This window comes from Anomalospiza imberbis, chromosome 5 (assembly GCF_031753505.1).
Source record: "Anomalospiza imberbis isolate Cuckoo-Finch-1a 21T00152 chromosome 5, ASM3175350v1, whole genome shotgun sequence".
In the NCBI taxonomy this organism is placed as follows: Eukaryota; Metazoa; Chordata; class Aves; order Passeriformes; family Viduidae; genus Anomalospiza; species Anomalospiza imberbis.
This window is the reverse complement of record NC_089685.1, coordinates 21,869,080-21,885,694: the sequence shown is the minus strand read 5'-3', so window position 1 is coordinate 21,885,694 and position 16,615 is coordinate 21,869,080. Positions and strand designations below refer to the sequence as shown.

The window sequence follows — 16,615 nt, the reverse complement described above, 5'->3', positions numbered from 1 at the left end:
CAGTGGCTTGAAGTGAAAGTCCAGTAAATAAGTCCTGCAGAAAACAGCTGTTTGCCTCTGTGGAAGACAATGAGAGAAAAACAAAAACAACCATCATTCCAGTCAGCAGTTCACACCAGCAGTAAAATACCTGAGAAGACATGAATCTGCTTTCAGCAACCTGAATGCAAAAGAAAAATGCAGGCTCAGCAGAACTTAAAATATGTTCTCAAACTTACCCTTTCAAGTAATGAAAGTGTGGCTTTTAAAGCACCTTCAGGACGTCCAAAAGGGAAACAGTATCTTAAAAAGTAAAAAGGAAAAAAAAAGAAAAAAAAAAGAAAAAAAAAAGGAGAAAGAAAAAAAAGTAAGAGGAACACAAAATTATCAGAATTATAAAATCTGATTTATGAATTTACTTTAAGATGTATCTGCATACAACTTGCATTATATTAGCAGAAGACTCCCTTAAATGAAGTACTAAAAAAAGCAGAAAGCCACTTTATTATTCTACCATGGAGTACATACATATAACAGCAGTATCAGCCTACCAGCATTTTAGGCCTAAGTGCAGAAAAAACACTAAAAGGCAGAAAGCATCACTTTCAAATTATCAGCTATGAAGCATATTTAAAGCTTTCTGATGACTTTAATTGTCATCTTCTTGGAAAGAGGTACTATTTCTCATGTAGCCATGACTGCTACTGGACCTATGAAGCAGAATTCTGCATACTGTATTTTATTTTAAAATTGGATTAAGACAAGGATAAAATGTCAGATATTTTAATTTCTGGAGATATCAATGCTGGCAGATATTCTGTGTTTTTTCTATTATATTAACATACCTTGGAAAAGCACTTATCTTAAATTTTAATAGCTACAACTTAAACCATAACCACTCGTAAAATCATGTAAATTAAAAAGTAATTGCATTCACAGCTTTATTTTTTATTTTTGTCTGCTGAATGATGCAATATAGCAGGTCAATGAGAATACAATGCTCAGGCAACTGTAACCTCTCTTAATCCTGTCTATAAATCTTACTGGGATATCCCCAATTGAAAAAAGGATTTTTTGCTTTGCTGAGATTATTTTTTTCTTATTATTACTCACTGAGAATGGTAGCCTCCTATTGTAATGTTTTCCACTAGTCAAATCTTTTCTAATGATAAAAGGATTCAGACCAGTGAATTTTAGATCTACATTTTAGTCAGCCAAAACAAAGCCTTATAAATGAGGTCAAAACAGGATTTCCTGCAGCAAGAATTCCAGTATTTACTTTTGTCTCTGTAAAGACTCCAGAGATAAAATTCACACAGCCAGGCAAGAGGTTAAAGTCCAAGACTTTCATGATAGCTTTCTCAGAAATATTGTCTCTTCCACATTTGATGCCTGAGAGGCTGGCAGAGATCAGAAGTCTCAGTGGGTAGACAAGGTGACAGAGAGGAAAGGTGTAAGTACCTTAAGAACTACTTTAGATGACAGCCACTAGCACAGGATGGGCTGACTGCATGTTAATCATAACGCAACCAGGCTGATAGCAGTGAAAATGAAAATTACAAAGGCCATAGGGAAGTATTAAAACTGGAAGGTGCGGGTCAGTTGGCAGGCAAGGGAGAGCATCTTTTCCAGATGGGTGTGACCTAGTCACTTAAGTGGACACAGTAAATGTTCAGAGCTGCTCTGAGAAGGCAGGAAGAGACATGCACTCTTCAAATAAACTGTCCATGACAGCTGACCAGTGCACACAACACTAAGCAATGGAGAGAGGGCAAAGCTTAGAATAAGTATCAACATATTGCAGAGAAAAAAAATGCTGATGATCTTTGAAAGTCTGTACCACTGATCCCCTAGTTAGAACAATTAGTTGATTACAAAATGTTAAGTGAGATTAGAGGAGGTGCAAATTCAAGATTTCAACTCTAGACATATGCACTTGACTGATATCTCATTAGGACAAGGTATAATGATAATATTTTGGGACACAGGTTTGAATTGCTTCCTTGAACTGCTAATTTAAGACCCACAAAAAACATATTCTGGATTCAGTCTCAAATGTGAAGAGGACATAGTTTGAGAGGTGTAGAGCAGAAGAGGTGCTCTGTAGCAATAAGACAATACAATTTAATAATGTAGCAAAAGAGAACAGACCAAAAAATTCAGTACACGTACATTTAGTACATGTATACACAATTTCAGTAATGGGATCTGTGAAAAAAATGAAGAACTTGAAAAACAAAAGCAAAAGATACATTCAAAAAAAGCAAGAAACCTACAAGCAGCCTGAGGTAAAATTCAAAAAAGTAGGAGCCAAATGCATGCCACAATTAAGAAACCAAAGTGGTAACAAACAATCTGACACCCTCTCTGTGATTCCATGAGGAAGATAAAGAGGTTACCATAGGGAATCTGGCATTTAAAAATAATAAAACTTATCTGAACATGGAGGGCACGAAAGTCTCTGAAATCTCTAGGAAATGTAACAAATAAACAGCATGGATGCCCAAACTGACAGTAGAAAGGACAGTGGAAACAAGAAACCAGCCTGGGAGATGGTGGGGCTACCTGATGACAGGGAATACAGGGCATTCAAGGACAGTAAGGCCAAAGAGAGAAAATCAATGTATACTCTGCATAAATCCTCTCTGTTTAATGTAGTTTTCCAAATATTTTGCATTTCACAGTTATCATAACAATTTTGAAGAACTGAAATATGGAGTTGTTTTAATACCATGTTTTCATAAGAAAGCAATCTGACAGACAAGGTTATTCTTTGTTAATCAACAGCAGTGATCCTTACACATCTCTTGAGTCAAGGTTTTATTTAAAATATTACTTCTATTGCTTTGTCAGGATGTCCTACATTGTGACTTTATGTGCTTTATAAAATCAGATTCTAAGGCACTATCTTTTTTCTTTCTTCCAGCAGTATGCCAGTATCCTCGTTTAAATCCAGACATTTCCCCTATTTTTTTATTTTATTTCTAATATTTATTCACAGTAAGAAATAGTAATTACTCCTCACCTGACAGAGTACAGTTTGTCTGTATTGATTAAATAGGATTTTAAGGCAAATCTTAGAGTACTCTGAAGGATGAAGTCATTCATGTTTGAATGACACAATTAATTGCTCTCAAGGAGGACTTTCTAATGCTGTTTAAATTTGCTTGAAATCCACCAAGACTGAGGCAGAAAGGTTCTATGGTCACTGTTGCAGCCCAAGCTCATCAACGTAACTCTAATGTGTAGGTAAGTGGACAGGATGGGGATTTTTATTTGTTCCAACTCAAAAGATCATTTAGACTTTATTAGACATTTAGACTTATTTAAACTTTAGACTAGTTTTGTAATTAGTCTCATGCATGTGAAGGCCTGAAGGTAGGGAGCACTGTGTATCATTTCTCTTGCAAGAGCTCTTTGTTCCCGAGGAAGGGAGGAATGAGGAAAGGAAAGACCGCTGTTTTTCCCTGAAAGGAATAATCTCCAAGGAGAACCATAGCTCTCTTTAGTTTAATAAGGATATGAAATCCCAAGTGAAGGCAACTATGTCCTCTATGCTCAAAAAAATCCCCAATGACCTATGATGCCACTGAATACCAGATATTTACCTCATCAAACCAGAAAGGCATTCAACAAACTCATAGTCAACCTTGCCAAACGAAAGTTCTGTTTCACAAAGAACTATTTAAACTGTGGAACTGGCTGTTATGATGTGATACAGAGACAAAAAATTTCTATAAATACAGTCTAAAAGAATTAGATTGACAGAATAGCAGCAGATAGGGTGGCTCAGTCTGACAAGTAACAGGCTTGGTGGTCTGCAATTTTTATAAGAAGTTTCGGAAATCATCAATTGCTACAAAATAGCAGGAAATCCCATGTTTCCTCTGTGCCTCATACTCCTTCTCTAAACACCTTCTGCTGGTTTTGACAGTCCTTAATATGACAAACTCCTTATTGAGCGTGATGACCCTTAACTTAAGAAAGATAAGTATATAATGAAACCAAGAAAATTACATTAAACAGGATGAAAAGTTTTAGCTGCCATCTATTAAAGATGTTCTCTACTCATATGATTTTCTTGATCCATAGTAATCCAAAAATAGTTATGGCACAGTCACTTTAATTCAGACAGTTTTCTTGGTTAGACTTATACAAAGCTTGAACTTTGAAAAAATCAACAAAATCAAGGACTGTATTCTTACATAATCTTTTCTATCACATTTCCAACTCACATATTACACAAATAAATTTCAAGTACGACCAGTTGTGTAAATAATTTATTCCATATTTAAGCTATTCCTTTGCAAGCAGACCATTTTATTTTCACTCCACTCATTCAAGACCAAAATTAAACACCATGAGACAATTCTTACAGAAAAAAATGTAGCATTCATCGAATAAATTATACACTCACCTGAAATGGCTTATTTGGTTTTCCAAAAGGGAGGAAAGTCTGTCCTTAATTTCCTCAAACCTTTCTTTCTCTTCCACAGATACTGTTCCAATTCCATCTGGCCTGTAATATTAAATGTTTAAAAATCATTGATATCTCTTCATGCTGATTTGTCTTTGGACAATGATCTTTATTTTTAAAGTTTTCATTTAATATGAGTGTTAACTCCCCTTTCCTCTTTCTCATTGCTTCAAAGGATAAGCAGTTACTTGTAAATATAGTTAAAGAACAGGCTGCAACTGGACAAAGAATTTAACTTTTGAGTTGAACTTTTCAATTGAAGTCCTAAGTTTCTCCATCATCTCAATATGAACACAAGTTAGCATAGAATTCTCTCAAACACTTTGAAAAGACAGTATCTTTTCTCAAGAAAATTAGTACTATTGTCACAGTAGGGAGGTCTACTCAAATCTTTTTAAATTTCATCTCCTTGAATCTTCTGTTTATTTTCCTAGAGGCACAATATAGCCAGAAGTGCTTTTAAAGTAAAGGTGGGAGGGAAATTGCAGCGAGAAAAGCCACAGCAGGCAACACCTAGGAATCCTGCATAGTGAGGATAGAGTTTGATTCCCTCTCCTATATTGACTAATAGTATCATGTAATCAAGACATCCATATAGGTGCAGCATTAAAGATGCAACTAAAAAGACTTTTAAAAACAAAACCACTGTCATTTTTAAAATATCAAATTTAAGTCACAATACTAAAAATGAGCTTATATTTAGTATATTAAACATACACTTTGTCTAAAGTCTTAGCCTAAAAGTGTTACTACTGTATTTATATTAAAATTATGACAAAAGTAAAAAAAAAATAAATACACAGCTCCCAAATATTATTTTTGCCATGCAGTCACAACTTCCTCACACACTGCATACTTTAAAAAGAAGTGTCTGAAATGTTCCTGTTACTTTTTTAACTTCTTAGCTCCAAGGTCTCACCTGAGTTTCTGAACCTGACACTATGTGTGGCTCTGTCCCGTATCTTCTCCAGAGCCTCCAAAATTATCTTAGTGTTTCTATAACTGAGAAAATTGTAGTAAAATGACATAAAGAAAGACAACATTCTTTTTTTTTTGGAACTTTCTGAATGTTCTAAGAATCATTCTAGGATTCTGTGAGCATCTTTTTCCTAAATTGTTTCTTTAACTTTCTGCAATATACTTAAACCTAGAAGGGATAAGTTGCTACCTGGTCATGACATAAACAATTCTCTCACTGTTTAAATCACTTATATTTGTGACCTGTCAAGTCAAGGTGGAAAGAATGCCTGATTTCCTTAAATTATTTTGAAGACAACAATAAAAAATCAGATATGGTGGGGATGGGAGTAGTGAGGCACATCAATGCACCATTGTATAAATGTGATGTGAAAGAGCAAAAAACTTATCTTCTCTCTTTTGATGGATGCCAGGATACTTTACCTCAGCCTTCTGACAAATAGAATGAGCTCAAATTTAAGTAAATTGCACTGTCTGATTTCATTGTCAAGAGAGATTGCGCTCTGGACTGATAAAGTAAATAGTTCTGTCATATTAAGCCTCGCTGAGGCATGTCATATATATGTCAGGAAAGACCTAGGGGTCCAGATAACAGTAAGTGAAAAAGGTGAGCCAGTAGGATGTCATATCTGTCATCCTGCACTAAGGCTGGGATCACTACGTACCAGGGACCTGTCACTTCACTGAGTTTGTTGTCATAAGGAACCTTGTTGACAACAACTAAAATTTTCAGAACTGCTAAATATATTTTTGCATAGAAGCAGATGTCCCAGAAGGAGGAGTACACAAAAAGGTTTTGTAAAATGACCACTGATAGCACTGAAAAATTCATCTCTTGAAAACATGCTTTTAGAAAATAGCATGAAGTCTAAACCACAATTTTGTCTCTTCTTCTTCCAAACTTTATTGCAACAATAATATAAAATTGCAACACAGTCCTGAGACAGATCATGCTGGTGATAATTTTTCTACTTTAGGGAATATATACCTGCTACTGATTAGAAAAGAATCCATGGAAAAAAGGAAACAGTTTCTGAGATAAGCTGAAATATTAAGAATAGATAAATACTTCAATACTTCCACTCATTTAATCTTCTGGACATTTTTCCTTTATTTACTTTAAAGACTGAATAAAATAAATAGCACTGTTTTGATCTGGTTACTTTGATTATATGATTACTGTGCCTGCAAGGAAAATCAGACTCACACAGTCATTTAGTTTTCAAAGGTTTAGGCCATCCATAAAGTATGCCAGAACTATTTTGCAATTAAAAGCAACAACAGATGTGTCTTTCCTACTGTCTCAAATGCTATGGACTTGATTTTTTTCAATTCAAAACCAGTACTAAGCTTTGGTATTGCAGCCTGGGAACTCTCTTACAAGAACTCAGCCAAGAAAAGTGATGGACTGTCTTAAGAAGAGTTTTCACTTTAACATCATCTTCTCAAGAAGGTAATGGAGAGTGAATTTTCCTTTCCTCCACATTCATTTTCCTCCTTATTGTTCATAACATTTTTTTGAATTAGAGAACTAGGTGAAACACTGAACACTCAAAACCTGAGTAGCCTTCTCTCTCTCACTCATATTAGTTTACCATTTTTTGAGAACTCTGTCAATTGGATTTGGATTGGCTTGTCTTATCTGCTTAGATCACAATCTAACTGGCACAGATATAATGTTGTCTCTGGTCACAAATCAAATTGTTTAATTCACTCAGACTTAAATATCACAAGAGATTTGAAATAAATATTTCATGAACTAGAACTAGTAAATTCAAGTGGAAAGTAGCTGTTTAACCATTAACCACTTAAATAATGAACCAAAAGTAAAGGTTGACCAGAATTTTAAAACTTATTTTTAACTGCAAAAATCTTGCAAGATTGTTGTCTTGACAGCAGTTACACTAGAGTAGCTGACTGATTAGGCAGTGGATTTTGGTTTTCCTGTTGCAATGGACTGTTTTTCCTCACATTACATAATCCTTTAAGGCTTGAAGTATCATCTAAAATTATTTTTATCTCTAGAGGTCTTAAAACCTGCAATAATTTGCAGAGGTACTTGATGAATTGTAGGATTAAGATTATTGTAAAAACCTACAGAAGGTAAGATAAAACTGTATTCCACTTCCAACAGGAATTAGACATGGACACTGGGTTGGCTGTGGATTGTTTCCAGCCCTCAACTTTGGAAACAGCTTCTCCTAGTGGCCTCTCGAAGAGAGAACAGTTACCTTAAGCAAGGCTGCATTATTAAGACAGCCTTGGAAATACTAACTGAACATGCCTGGTCTTCTTCCTCTGGAACATCATTGAAACTGGTCCTTTTTTGCATCTTTACATATTTTAAAAATTATAAAAGTATTTTCAATGTGCCTTTCTCATTAAAAACATAGACCATCACTTTGGTGTGTCATGAAAAAAAAAGAGTATGAGGAAAGTAATGTACAGATTGATATTCTAACATACACACAGGTATGAGCAGTAAGGCTGATCAAAAAGAATTTGCCATCTTGCCAGAGCAAGATGGCAAATTATTATGAAAAACAAAATAAAAAAATCTAATACTTCACCTAAGGTCTTTAAGACATTTCTGTAATAAACTACATTTCAAGGACATTGAAATAACAAAACCAAACTTAAAAACCATCCTTTCTTCTAGAAACAAATTGTTTTAGAAGGCTCCAGTGCTTTCTGAAAGCACTTGTTTTTATATCCAGCAGGATGTACAATCAAATGAAAGAACACTGACAAGCTTCAAATTAGCAAGATAAAAGTCTGACTGCTTGTTTCTTAGAAAGCCAAAGATTAAATTTTTAAGAATTTGATGTAGAATTTTTATTATCTGTTTATAGAACTTTATATTAAAGAACTTAAATATCCAAATTTTCCTTTAAAATGCAACTGTACTAAGGCTTTTGAAGAGTCCATGGTTTATGCTACAGAAATGTAAGAATGATAATTTCCACTATCATCTTATAGAGAGATACAGAGCAGACGTCTTTTTATCACAGAAAATGAAGACAGTGCATTACTGCATGGCATTCAAACACACCTTTAACCAGCAGACACTTGAAGACTGAGCATTTTCTTGATTATATTAACTATTCTTCGAATATTCTGACATAAAACTGGCACAATAGAGCCTTCTGCTGTAAGCAGTTCTCAGGCTGCTGTGACATCTGCTTACATCATGCCCTTTTTTCACATCGGAATGAAAATTACCAATTCTGAAGGTCACTAAAACAGATTAAGGTCATAAATCAGGTTGATTTCAACAATATTTTATGCAGTTATATTTTCTACTGAAAAGCAAAACAAGTATTAATATAATGTCATTTTACCCAATGTATAAAGTTATGTAAAGGCAGTAATTAGTTGAAATTAATAACAAAATATTGCATGACGTTTAGGGATGGTAAGCCTTCCTCTGTGCTCCATATACCATTAAGATGATCAGCTTCCAGAAAAGAAGGATGATGCAGATGCCTGACACAGGGCCTAGTGAAGAATTTCTATTCTCCACATTGCCCAACAAGCCTCAGAAAAAAAGGAAGATTATATTCACTTGGAAGAAGAGCGATAATTTTTTATTTTGAGAGAATACTGCTTCTCCATTAGCAGCACAAACTCACATAGCATATCAATCCTAAAAGGTCATTTTCTCATTCCATTGTTCTGGGCAAATACTGAATGATAACAAATGACTTCTGAACAAAAACGTGGGTTTAAGAATGAGAAATCACTTTCACCATTAGAAAAATGAGACAAACTACAAAAAAAAATAGACTCTTGTTACATCTCTAGATGCTGTATCAAACACAAGAGAGACTAGCAGACTGATGTTACACACTTCCCTAAAGATCCACCCTGTAAGGGAACTCAGGCTCCTTCCTCCAGCTGTTGGACAGCCTTGGAACAGATCAAGGATTAAAGCAAAAGGTCCTATTGCCAATAAAAACCAGTAGAAGTAGACCTTGCACCTGCTGTAATTATAACACAGACAGAACATGTAGGATTGAGACTGAATAAGAAACACAGCAGAAAGAGGAAGAATTTTCAAGTCCTTAAAACCAAAATGGTCCACAAAATCTTGTTAGCAACATTTTTTTGGGAAAACCGTCTAAGGAAAAGTCTACATGATATTTAAATATTTTATATATAAAATTGTGCATGTGAAAACATAATACTCCTAGGAAGAGACAACTGGACAAAACCTTTCATATCAGATGGTGACCATGAGCAGAAAAATGATGAAACTACTGACTTAAGTTCTGGAATCTTATATTAAGTCATATTCCATATTGTTTATGAATGTCACAAAATGAAGGAGAACTTATCAAGATACAGACAACCTTACTTTAAAGTTAAGTTAGTCAGAGAAGAAAATACCTATTCAGAAGTTCTAGGAAATAAAAAAACAGAAGAGATGGAGCAATGGAATTATACTATTTTCTTTATTTTCATGAATTTCCTTGTCCCAGATTTAAAAAGGACGATTTCTCTGAACATTTTTTTATGACTCGACACAAAGTGTAAATTTGCAATAAATGTTTCCTACCACAAAACACTGAAAAATGAAAAGAAATATATGAATACATAGCACTTTCCAAAGTTTCCATAGCTTCACTTCACTTGTGAAGTGAAACCCTTTATTCTACTCTATTTCCTCCAAGCGTAACCAAAGCAAGAAGCTTATCAGAGAATCTACATTGTCAAATGATGGCAAGGACCTAAAAGTAGCTTTCAGAGAGGGCAAGTCTACAACAGAAATAATTTTTTGTACTGGTGTATTATTATGAAGTAAATTATTATGAAGAGGATTTCTATGCTGGAACCCCTCTTTGTCCATAGCAAAAGGACTCTTCATTTTCAGCATAATATGTTTTAAAAAATGTAAGCAACTAAAAAAACCCCTTAATGGAACAAATGAATAAAACAGACAGCAGTAAATTGCCAGGACCACCTGGCAACTTGAATTACCTGTGGGTATGTGGAAGTTTTCATCAAGAACTTCTGGGGAATGGGAGATCAGAATCAAAATGGGAGGATAAAAATCAGAAAAAGTCTCCAAGGAGCCAAGGGAAATACAGGCCACTAAGTATTACATGCATCCCAGAAAATTAGAAGGAACCATAATATAAGGATATTTAAGGATAAAAGTCAGGAAATTTGGGTAAATATTACCTATTGTCAAGTCTGTATAGCTTTGAAGCCATATGACAGAGAAATCTTACCTTCTGACCTTGGAGTTCTCTAAAAGGATTGAAAACATGTGGATGAGTGTGACCTGATTCATATGAAATACCTGGATTTCCAAAGCTCTTCTGACAGTCCCTAATCAAAGGCTTTAAAGGCAATTAAACAGTGTCTGAGTAAAAGTTCCTACATTTATGTTTAAAATTAGAGAGGTGAGTAGGTGCTGTGAAGTCATGTTATCAGTAAAGTTCTGCAGAGGTTTGTGCTGAGACTTGAGCTATTTTACAGTATTTATAAATGGCCTGGCTAACAGCTGAGAACTGAGGTGACAGAAAATGTAATTTTAATAATATGTGGCATAGTGTGGAATTCTAGAAAGACCCCATGAAAACAGGTAGCAATACAACAGAAAACAATGACAAACATAGATAAATGTAAGGAAAACACAGTTATTCAGAATGGAGGTTTTACGATGGCTAATTCCATGAAATTGTCCCTGTTCGATACCAGTCAAAGGAGCAAATCAACACTGGGAAACACTAGAAAAGGATAAGCAACTAGCAGAAAACTTCCATCCAATGCAATCACTGTATTGTTCACTTCAAGTTCTTGAATCTTAAACAGCAAAGAGAGAGAAGAGGATTTTTCTTTTTTCTCCTTTAACTCTCCAATAGAAGCAGAGCATGAAATGAGATGTGTAGGAGTCAAGTTCAAAGCAATAGTTCTTCAAGCAAGAGGAGGCTGAGTTGTGAAACTTGCTGCCGAAGGTGTTGAGGGTGAAAAGGGCTTACAGTGGTTCAGGGGTGCAATGGACAAGTATCTGAAATAAAGACTCACTCCAGGTTACCAAACAGGGCATATTCTGAGCTGCAAAGAGTTTGGAGTCAGAAAGAGGAAATATTGCGCATGCTTGTTCTTCTTTTGCTCCAGGCAGGTCAATGCTGGAGACAGATGACTGACTGGCTTAGAAGAACCCTGACTCAATATGACTGCTCTTCTATGGAAACACACATGTGCTGAAGCTTTTACAATAAAGACAAAACCCCCAACCTATTCATCTTCAGTTAAATACTGATTTTTGTAGCCTTACTTTCACATTCACTTCTCATATCTGAACTTCCATTTCATCAGATATATTTCTGAATAAGAAAAGTTATATCAAGGGAATATGCTTGAATTTTGAATTTTTCAATTCAGTCTGCAACTCAGCAGGTGGAGAGAAGTCACTTCACACTTCATGTGATACCCACCAGCATTCATTTCAGACAAGAGGGACTAAATAGAAGTCACAGCATGAAAAGTAGACAAGAGTGAACATGATAGGGATGAAAACAATAGCTCCTACCTGGACTGTTTAGACGGAAATGTCATCATTCAGGAATGTCCTATAGTTCCCTGTTCTGCCCATTTCACTTTCACCAGCAATAAGTTTATGCATAAGTGCAGAGCAACAAGTTTACTTGTGAACTAACTATATTGATGAGGACTATATAGAATATTTCATATAAATGGCCATGGAATATTTCAAAAGAAAATCATGGTGATGAGAAGTCAAAAGAGACGGTACAGTAAATCCACATAGCACCAGAAGTACAGACAATGAAAGATGATTTTATTTACAGAAGAAAATAAAATAGTTGACTCAAATCCAAGGATGTATATTTGTTTAAACACAGTACAGCTATTTTTTTAGTGAAATATTTTCCTTGTTGGCTATTTATGAAGAGAATGTCTTAAGAGTATAATCTACAAAAGCAGAAATATCTTTTCTATATAAGCAGTTTGTTAGCCCAGTTGTAATGGACTAACAAATGGGAAAGGAAAAGGACAAATAAGCTTTGAATTTCTCAGTCTAGGACTCAGCACATTGTGTTTGACCCTGAGTAAACATTTCTGTTCCTAAACCAACAACACTGGCATAAGACACACAAAGTACAAGTATGCTTGATAAATCTAGCAGAAGTTGTTGTCTATATCTTCATCTCAGGAAAGAAAAAAAAAAAGCTGGGGACTGCTCTGTAGTTCTGAGATCAGGAGACAAGGTCTGCTGCATACAGCCTACACTGGAGCTCAGTTCAGGTCTCCTCTGTGCTCCAAATTTCCCTGAAAACTTCTACATGTTTATTCCAAGTGTTTTGAAATAAACCCATGGTACTGTGTTAAAATCTGCAATATTACAGCCCGCAGCATGAAACATGTTTCACATCCTACGGTGTAGCAAAACAACACACAGGACACCTGAAGATTCAAAAACATGTTGGAAGAATTTTGAATACATATGAAGGGTAGAAAGAGCCAAAGCTGATTCAGATTGAGTTTCTCCTCACCAGAAATTAAGGTGACAGAAACTTGTATCTGATTGTTTGACTGATGTCACTAGATTGCCTGTTATTTTAAAATTCATACATAAATGAAATGGACAATATGAACTACAGATACGGCTGCATTTCTACATGTTCCTCCACCACCTGACTTCAAGATCAATTTTGATGATCTTTCTCAGGCTTGGGGAGGGTCTAAGATCCCTCTGTGAAGCAAAGGTGACATATAAATTAAATACATCATGGCCAGAGTATAAAGCCCTTTGTTCTGTGGTCTTTCTGATTCCCAGACTGACTTACAAAACAAAAATGCTTAACGCCAGGGACCAGCCTAGAACTTTGGCCTGTCGTGCATTGTCTGTGAAATTCTCTTTTACCTTTTACTATTTCTTAGTGCTGCAGTAAATGAATGAGTGGGTATATTATGTGCCCATATATCTGTGTCTGTCATTCTGAGTGAGTGTGTCTGCCTCTGTCCTTGACTTACTTTTTTTCTTTCTTCATGTTTCTTTTTTCTTCCTTTTTACAATATCTCAGTTCTAGTCAGACCCTCTCTGTTCAACACTTCTTTTATTTCTAAAACACTCATAATATGCTATTCAGAGAATATCCGTACTGTAGGAATAGACAGAATACAGAGTGCTTACCACTGTGTAAATGATGTGCTCTCTGAGATATTTTCATGCACTGTGTGCACAGTTGTCCTTCACTCAAATTATGAAATAAAAAGAAATGTATCTACCTTTCTTTTGAATTCTTGAAGTAAGTTTGAGCAATTATCACATATGTTTGTCTTCTTAGGTTGAATCCAATAATAAAAAGGAGAGAAACAACAAAGACTCGGACTCAATAGGAAATACGAATGTGTCAGGTTCTTGAGGAACTGACGAAGAAGCATGCTTTTACAGAGAATAGGTTACCAAATAAAAGCCAGAAATCTCCTAACTTACTGGTATGAATGTTAAGATTCTTGACAACATTTCAAGCACATTCAAAAACATTTCAATTTTGGATGTTATCATGTATTATATATTGTCAGTCTACCACTATGAAATCGCTCAGGTCACAAATCCCCAGCTCCAGATGAGGCTTTGTCTGAGCCAGTGAAGGAAACAATATCCTTCCTAAGGATTACCTCTTCTTCTCTGGCTTCAGGACAAATAAAACAGCCTCTGTGGCTGACTGGTAGCAAAGCAACATAAGCATAGGTCTTGGACAGAAAATCTCTCTTCCAATCCTAATCAAGATTCAGTTTGGGGACTTCCTGAGAGTAATTTCATTTGGGACTGTGATGTTTTCCCCTAGTGTCAGGATTGGATGAGTTGGGAGGATCTATTGGGTTTCTTCTTGCTAGTTTTAGTCTTCTTAAATATATCCCATACAGCAGTCTACAACTCTAGTGCACAAAATAGACATAAATGCATGTTCTCCTATAATTTGATAGACTGCCTGCCCCACATCCCACTCAAGTACAAGGAAGACAGGGAGCAAGTCTACTGAATTGCCACTGTGATAGTCAGACAACAGAGCACGTGCTCTGACGTGAAGCTGAAGGAGTTGGGCTTGCTCAGCCTGAAGAATAGGAGGTGTTGAGGTGGACTGAATGACTGCCCTCTGTGTGTACCAAGTGGTAGACGACAGGCAATAGATACAACTACACTGAAATTAGAATGGTTCAAATGGGGTAAAGTCCTGACTGGAAAAAGCCCTGAGCAACCTGGTCTGACCTCATAACTGACCCTGCTTCATGCAGGAGGTTTGCCTAGAGACCTCCTGTGGTCCTTCCTGACCTGAGCTACCCAATGATCTGATCTGCAATTGGCGCTCTCCAGCAGCAGAGCTTGTCCTCTCACAGTCTGGAACAAGACATAGATGAAGCAGTGCTTCTTTTAAAGAATGTGCAAAAATAGCAAAGCAACAACTTTTTTTTTTTTTTTCTTTCACTTGCAAGTGGAATGAAGATACCATCCCAAGACAATCACTGTGGCCAAAAGCTCCTGAAGTAGCCTACCTGTCTAGTGGAAAGGATTGTAGAAGTGTCCTAGCTCTTCCTGGCTGGGGCTTACAGCTAATTCCCAATATATGTTATTTCTCTCTGTGATAGCACAGACAGAAGAATACAGTATAGTATGATTAGTTGCCAAGCTACAGACTGCAGAAAGTCAAAATTTCCCTTAAACCGCATAATTGTTCAAAATATTTACTGGAATCACCATTTAGTACCACAATATAAATGCAGAATGAAGAAGACTACCCTTTTAAGAGTTTTTTATCTTGAAAACATATTGCATTAAGACAGTACATGCTAAAAGGAGATTTCTTTTAACAGTAATCTGTACGGAACCTCCAGTACCCCTGAAGAAACTTTCGCTAACTGATTTCTGTTGTGTGCAGTTCCCTACCTGGTGAATGCAAGAGCCTATAAATACTTTTATTCAGACTATGCATTTAAATACTATGGATTAAAAAAGGTATCATAAATTACCTGTTACCATGAACATGAGAGGCACAAAATGCAAAGCTGTAGTGGAGCAAGGTTGGATCAATGACAGAACCATTTTCTGAATATTCAATCAGTTCGTCGAGATAGCAGAGATGGCGGTGACAGCCTCTCACCCCATAGCGAGCGCAGTATTCATCCAACACGAAAACCTGACCTGGGCTAAACCAGCCCTGAAAGGCAAAAAAAACACACAACATTTTGAGATTTATTTTCCCGCTCTCAGCTTTAAATCAGACAAAGAATAGAAACATAGATTTTTATGTCCATCACATACACTTTCTATATTAGAATGATTTCCATCTGACTAATGCTGACGGCACTGAAAGCTAGACCTACAATAGCCCTCTTACTGAAAGGATTAAATGTCAGGAAACTATTTGCAGTTATGAGATATATGAAATACCTTGTTTACAAAAAACATGCTAATACATCCAAAGTCTGGGACAGATTAAGTTATATATCTAAACCTAAAATAAACTAACACTTTTAAATAATTAATTTTGTTTTAGCAATCAATTATAAGATACAAATTAAAATTTGGGAAATGCTGAGGGACATTAAAGCACAGTTTCTGGATGGTCACTTCTCGGTGGCTGCAACTTTAATATTCTTACCACAATTCCACCCTTTACCTATGTAACATGCACGCACTTCTAACAACTTTAAAACAACTTTTACTAGTAAAGAGATGCAAAGCTAGATAGTTTGTTAAAAGCCACCTGAGTAAGATTTGACCTTAAATAATTATTAGATATTCTCAAGCTTATTGAGAGATTTCTTGGTCAGAGTCTTGATGAGAACAGCTTAACCCTGATACAGACATGAGCAAAGTACAGACACCTTCACATGATAAAAACAGTTCTTGAGTGAATCCAGAGTGGAAAAAATATAATTGAGTCTTGATGCAGAAGTATGATAAGAAGTAGCAGAGTGAGCTTCCAAAAAGCAGCATGAAGAAAACATAAACCTTGGAAAACTACAAATACTGCACAGCTGTTCTACGTAAGCATTTTTCTTTGTTCTTGTTTTGATCATGATGATATTTCCCTCTCATCATCTCTCATCATTCCATCTCATCAAATGGTTAAGAGGGATTGAGGAATACCTGAACTCAAATATACAAATAACTTGGATATGCAAAATGATTTTGCAAAATAAAGA

The 16,615-nt window shown here is 35.7% G+C and overlaps 1 protein-coding gene across 12 annotated transcripts in view; it reads right to left on the bottom strand.

Moving 5' to 3' along the window:
- CADPS2 (calcium dependent secretion activator 2) overlaps window positions 1-16,615 on the bottom strand; it is a 284,902-nt gene that overhangs the window by 75,363 nt on the left and 192,924 nt on the right. For all 12 annotated transcript variants that reach the window (XM_068189862.1, XM_068189864.1, XM_068189853.1 and 9 more), the window contains exons 13-15: window positions 15,437-15,624; window positions 4,397-4,498; window positions 219-282 (exon numbers count right to left, since the gene is read on the bottom strand). In XM_068189862.1, coding sequence (XP_068045963.1) covers window positions 219-282; window positions 4,397-4,498; window positions 15,437-15,624 — 354 coding nt within the window. The remainder of the gene's footprint in view (window positions 1-218; window positions 283-4,396; window positions 4,499-15,436; window positions 15,625-16,615) is intronic.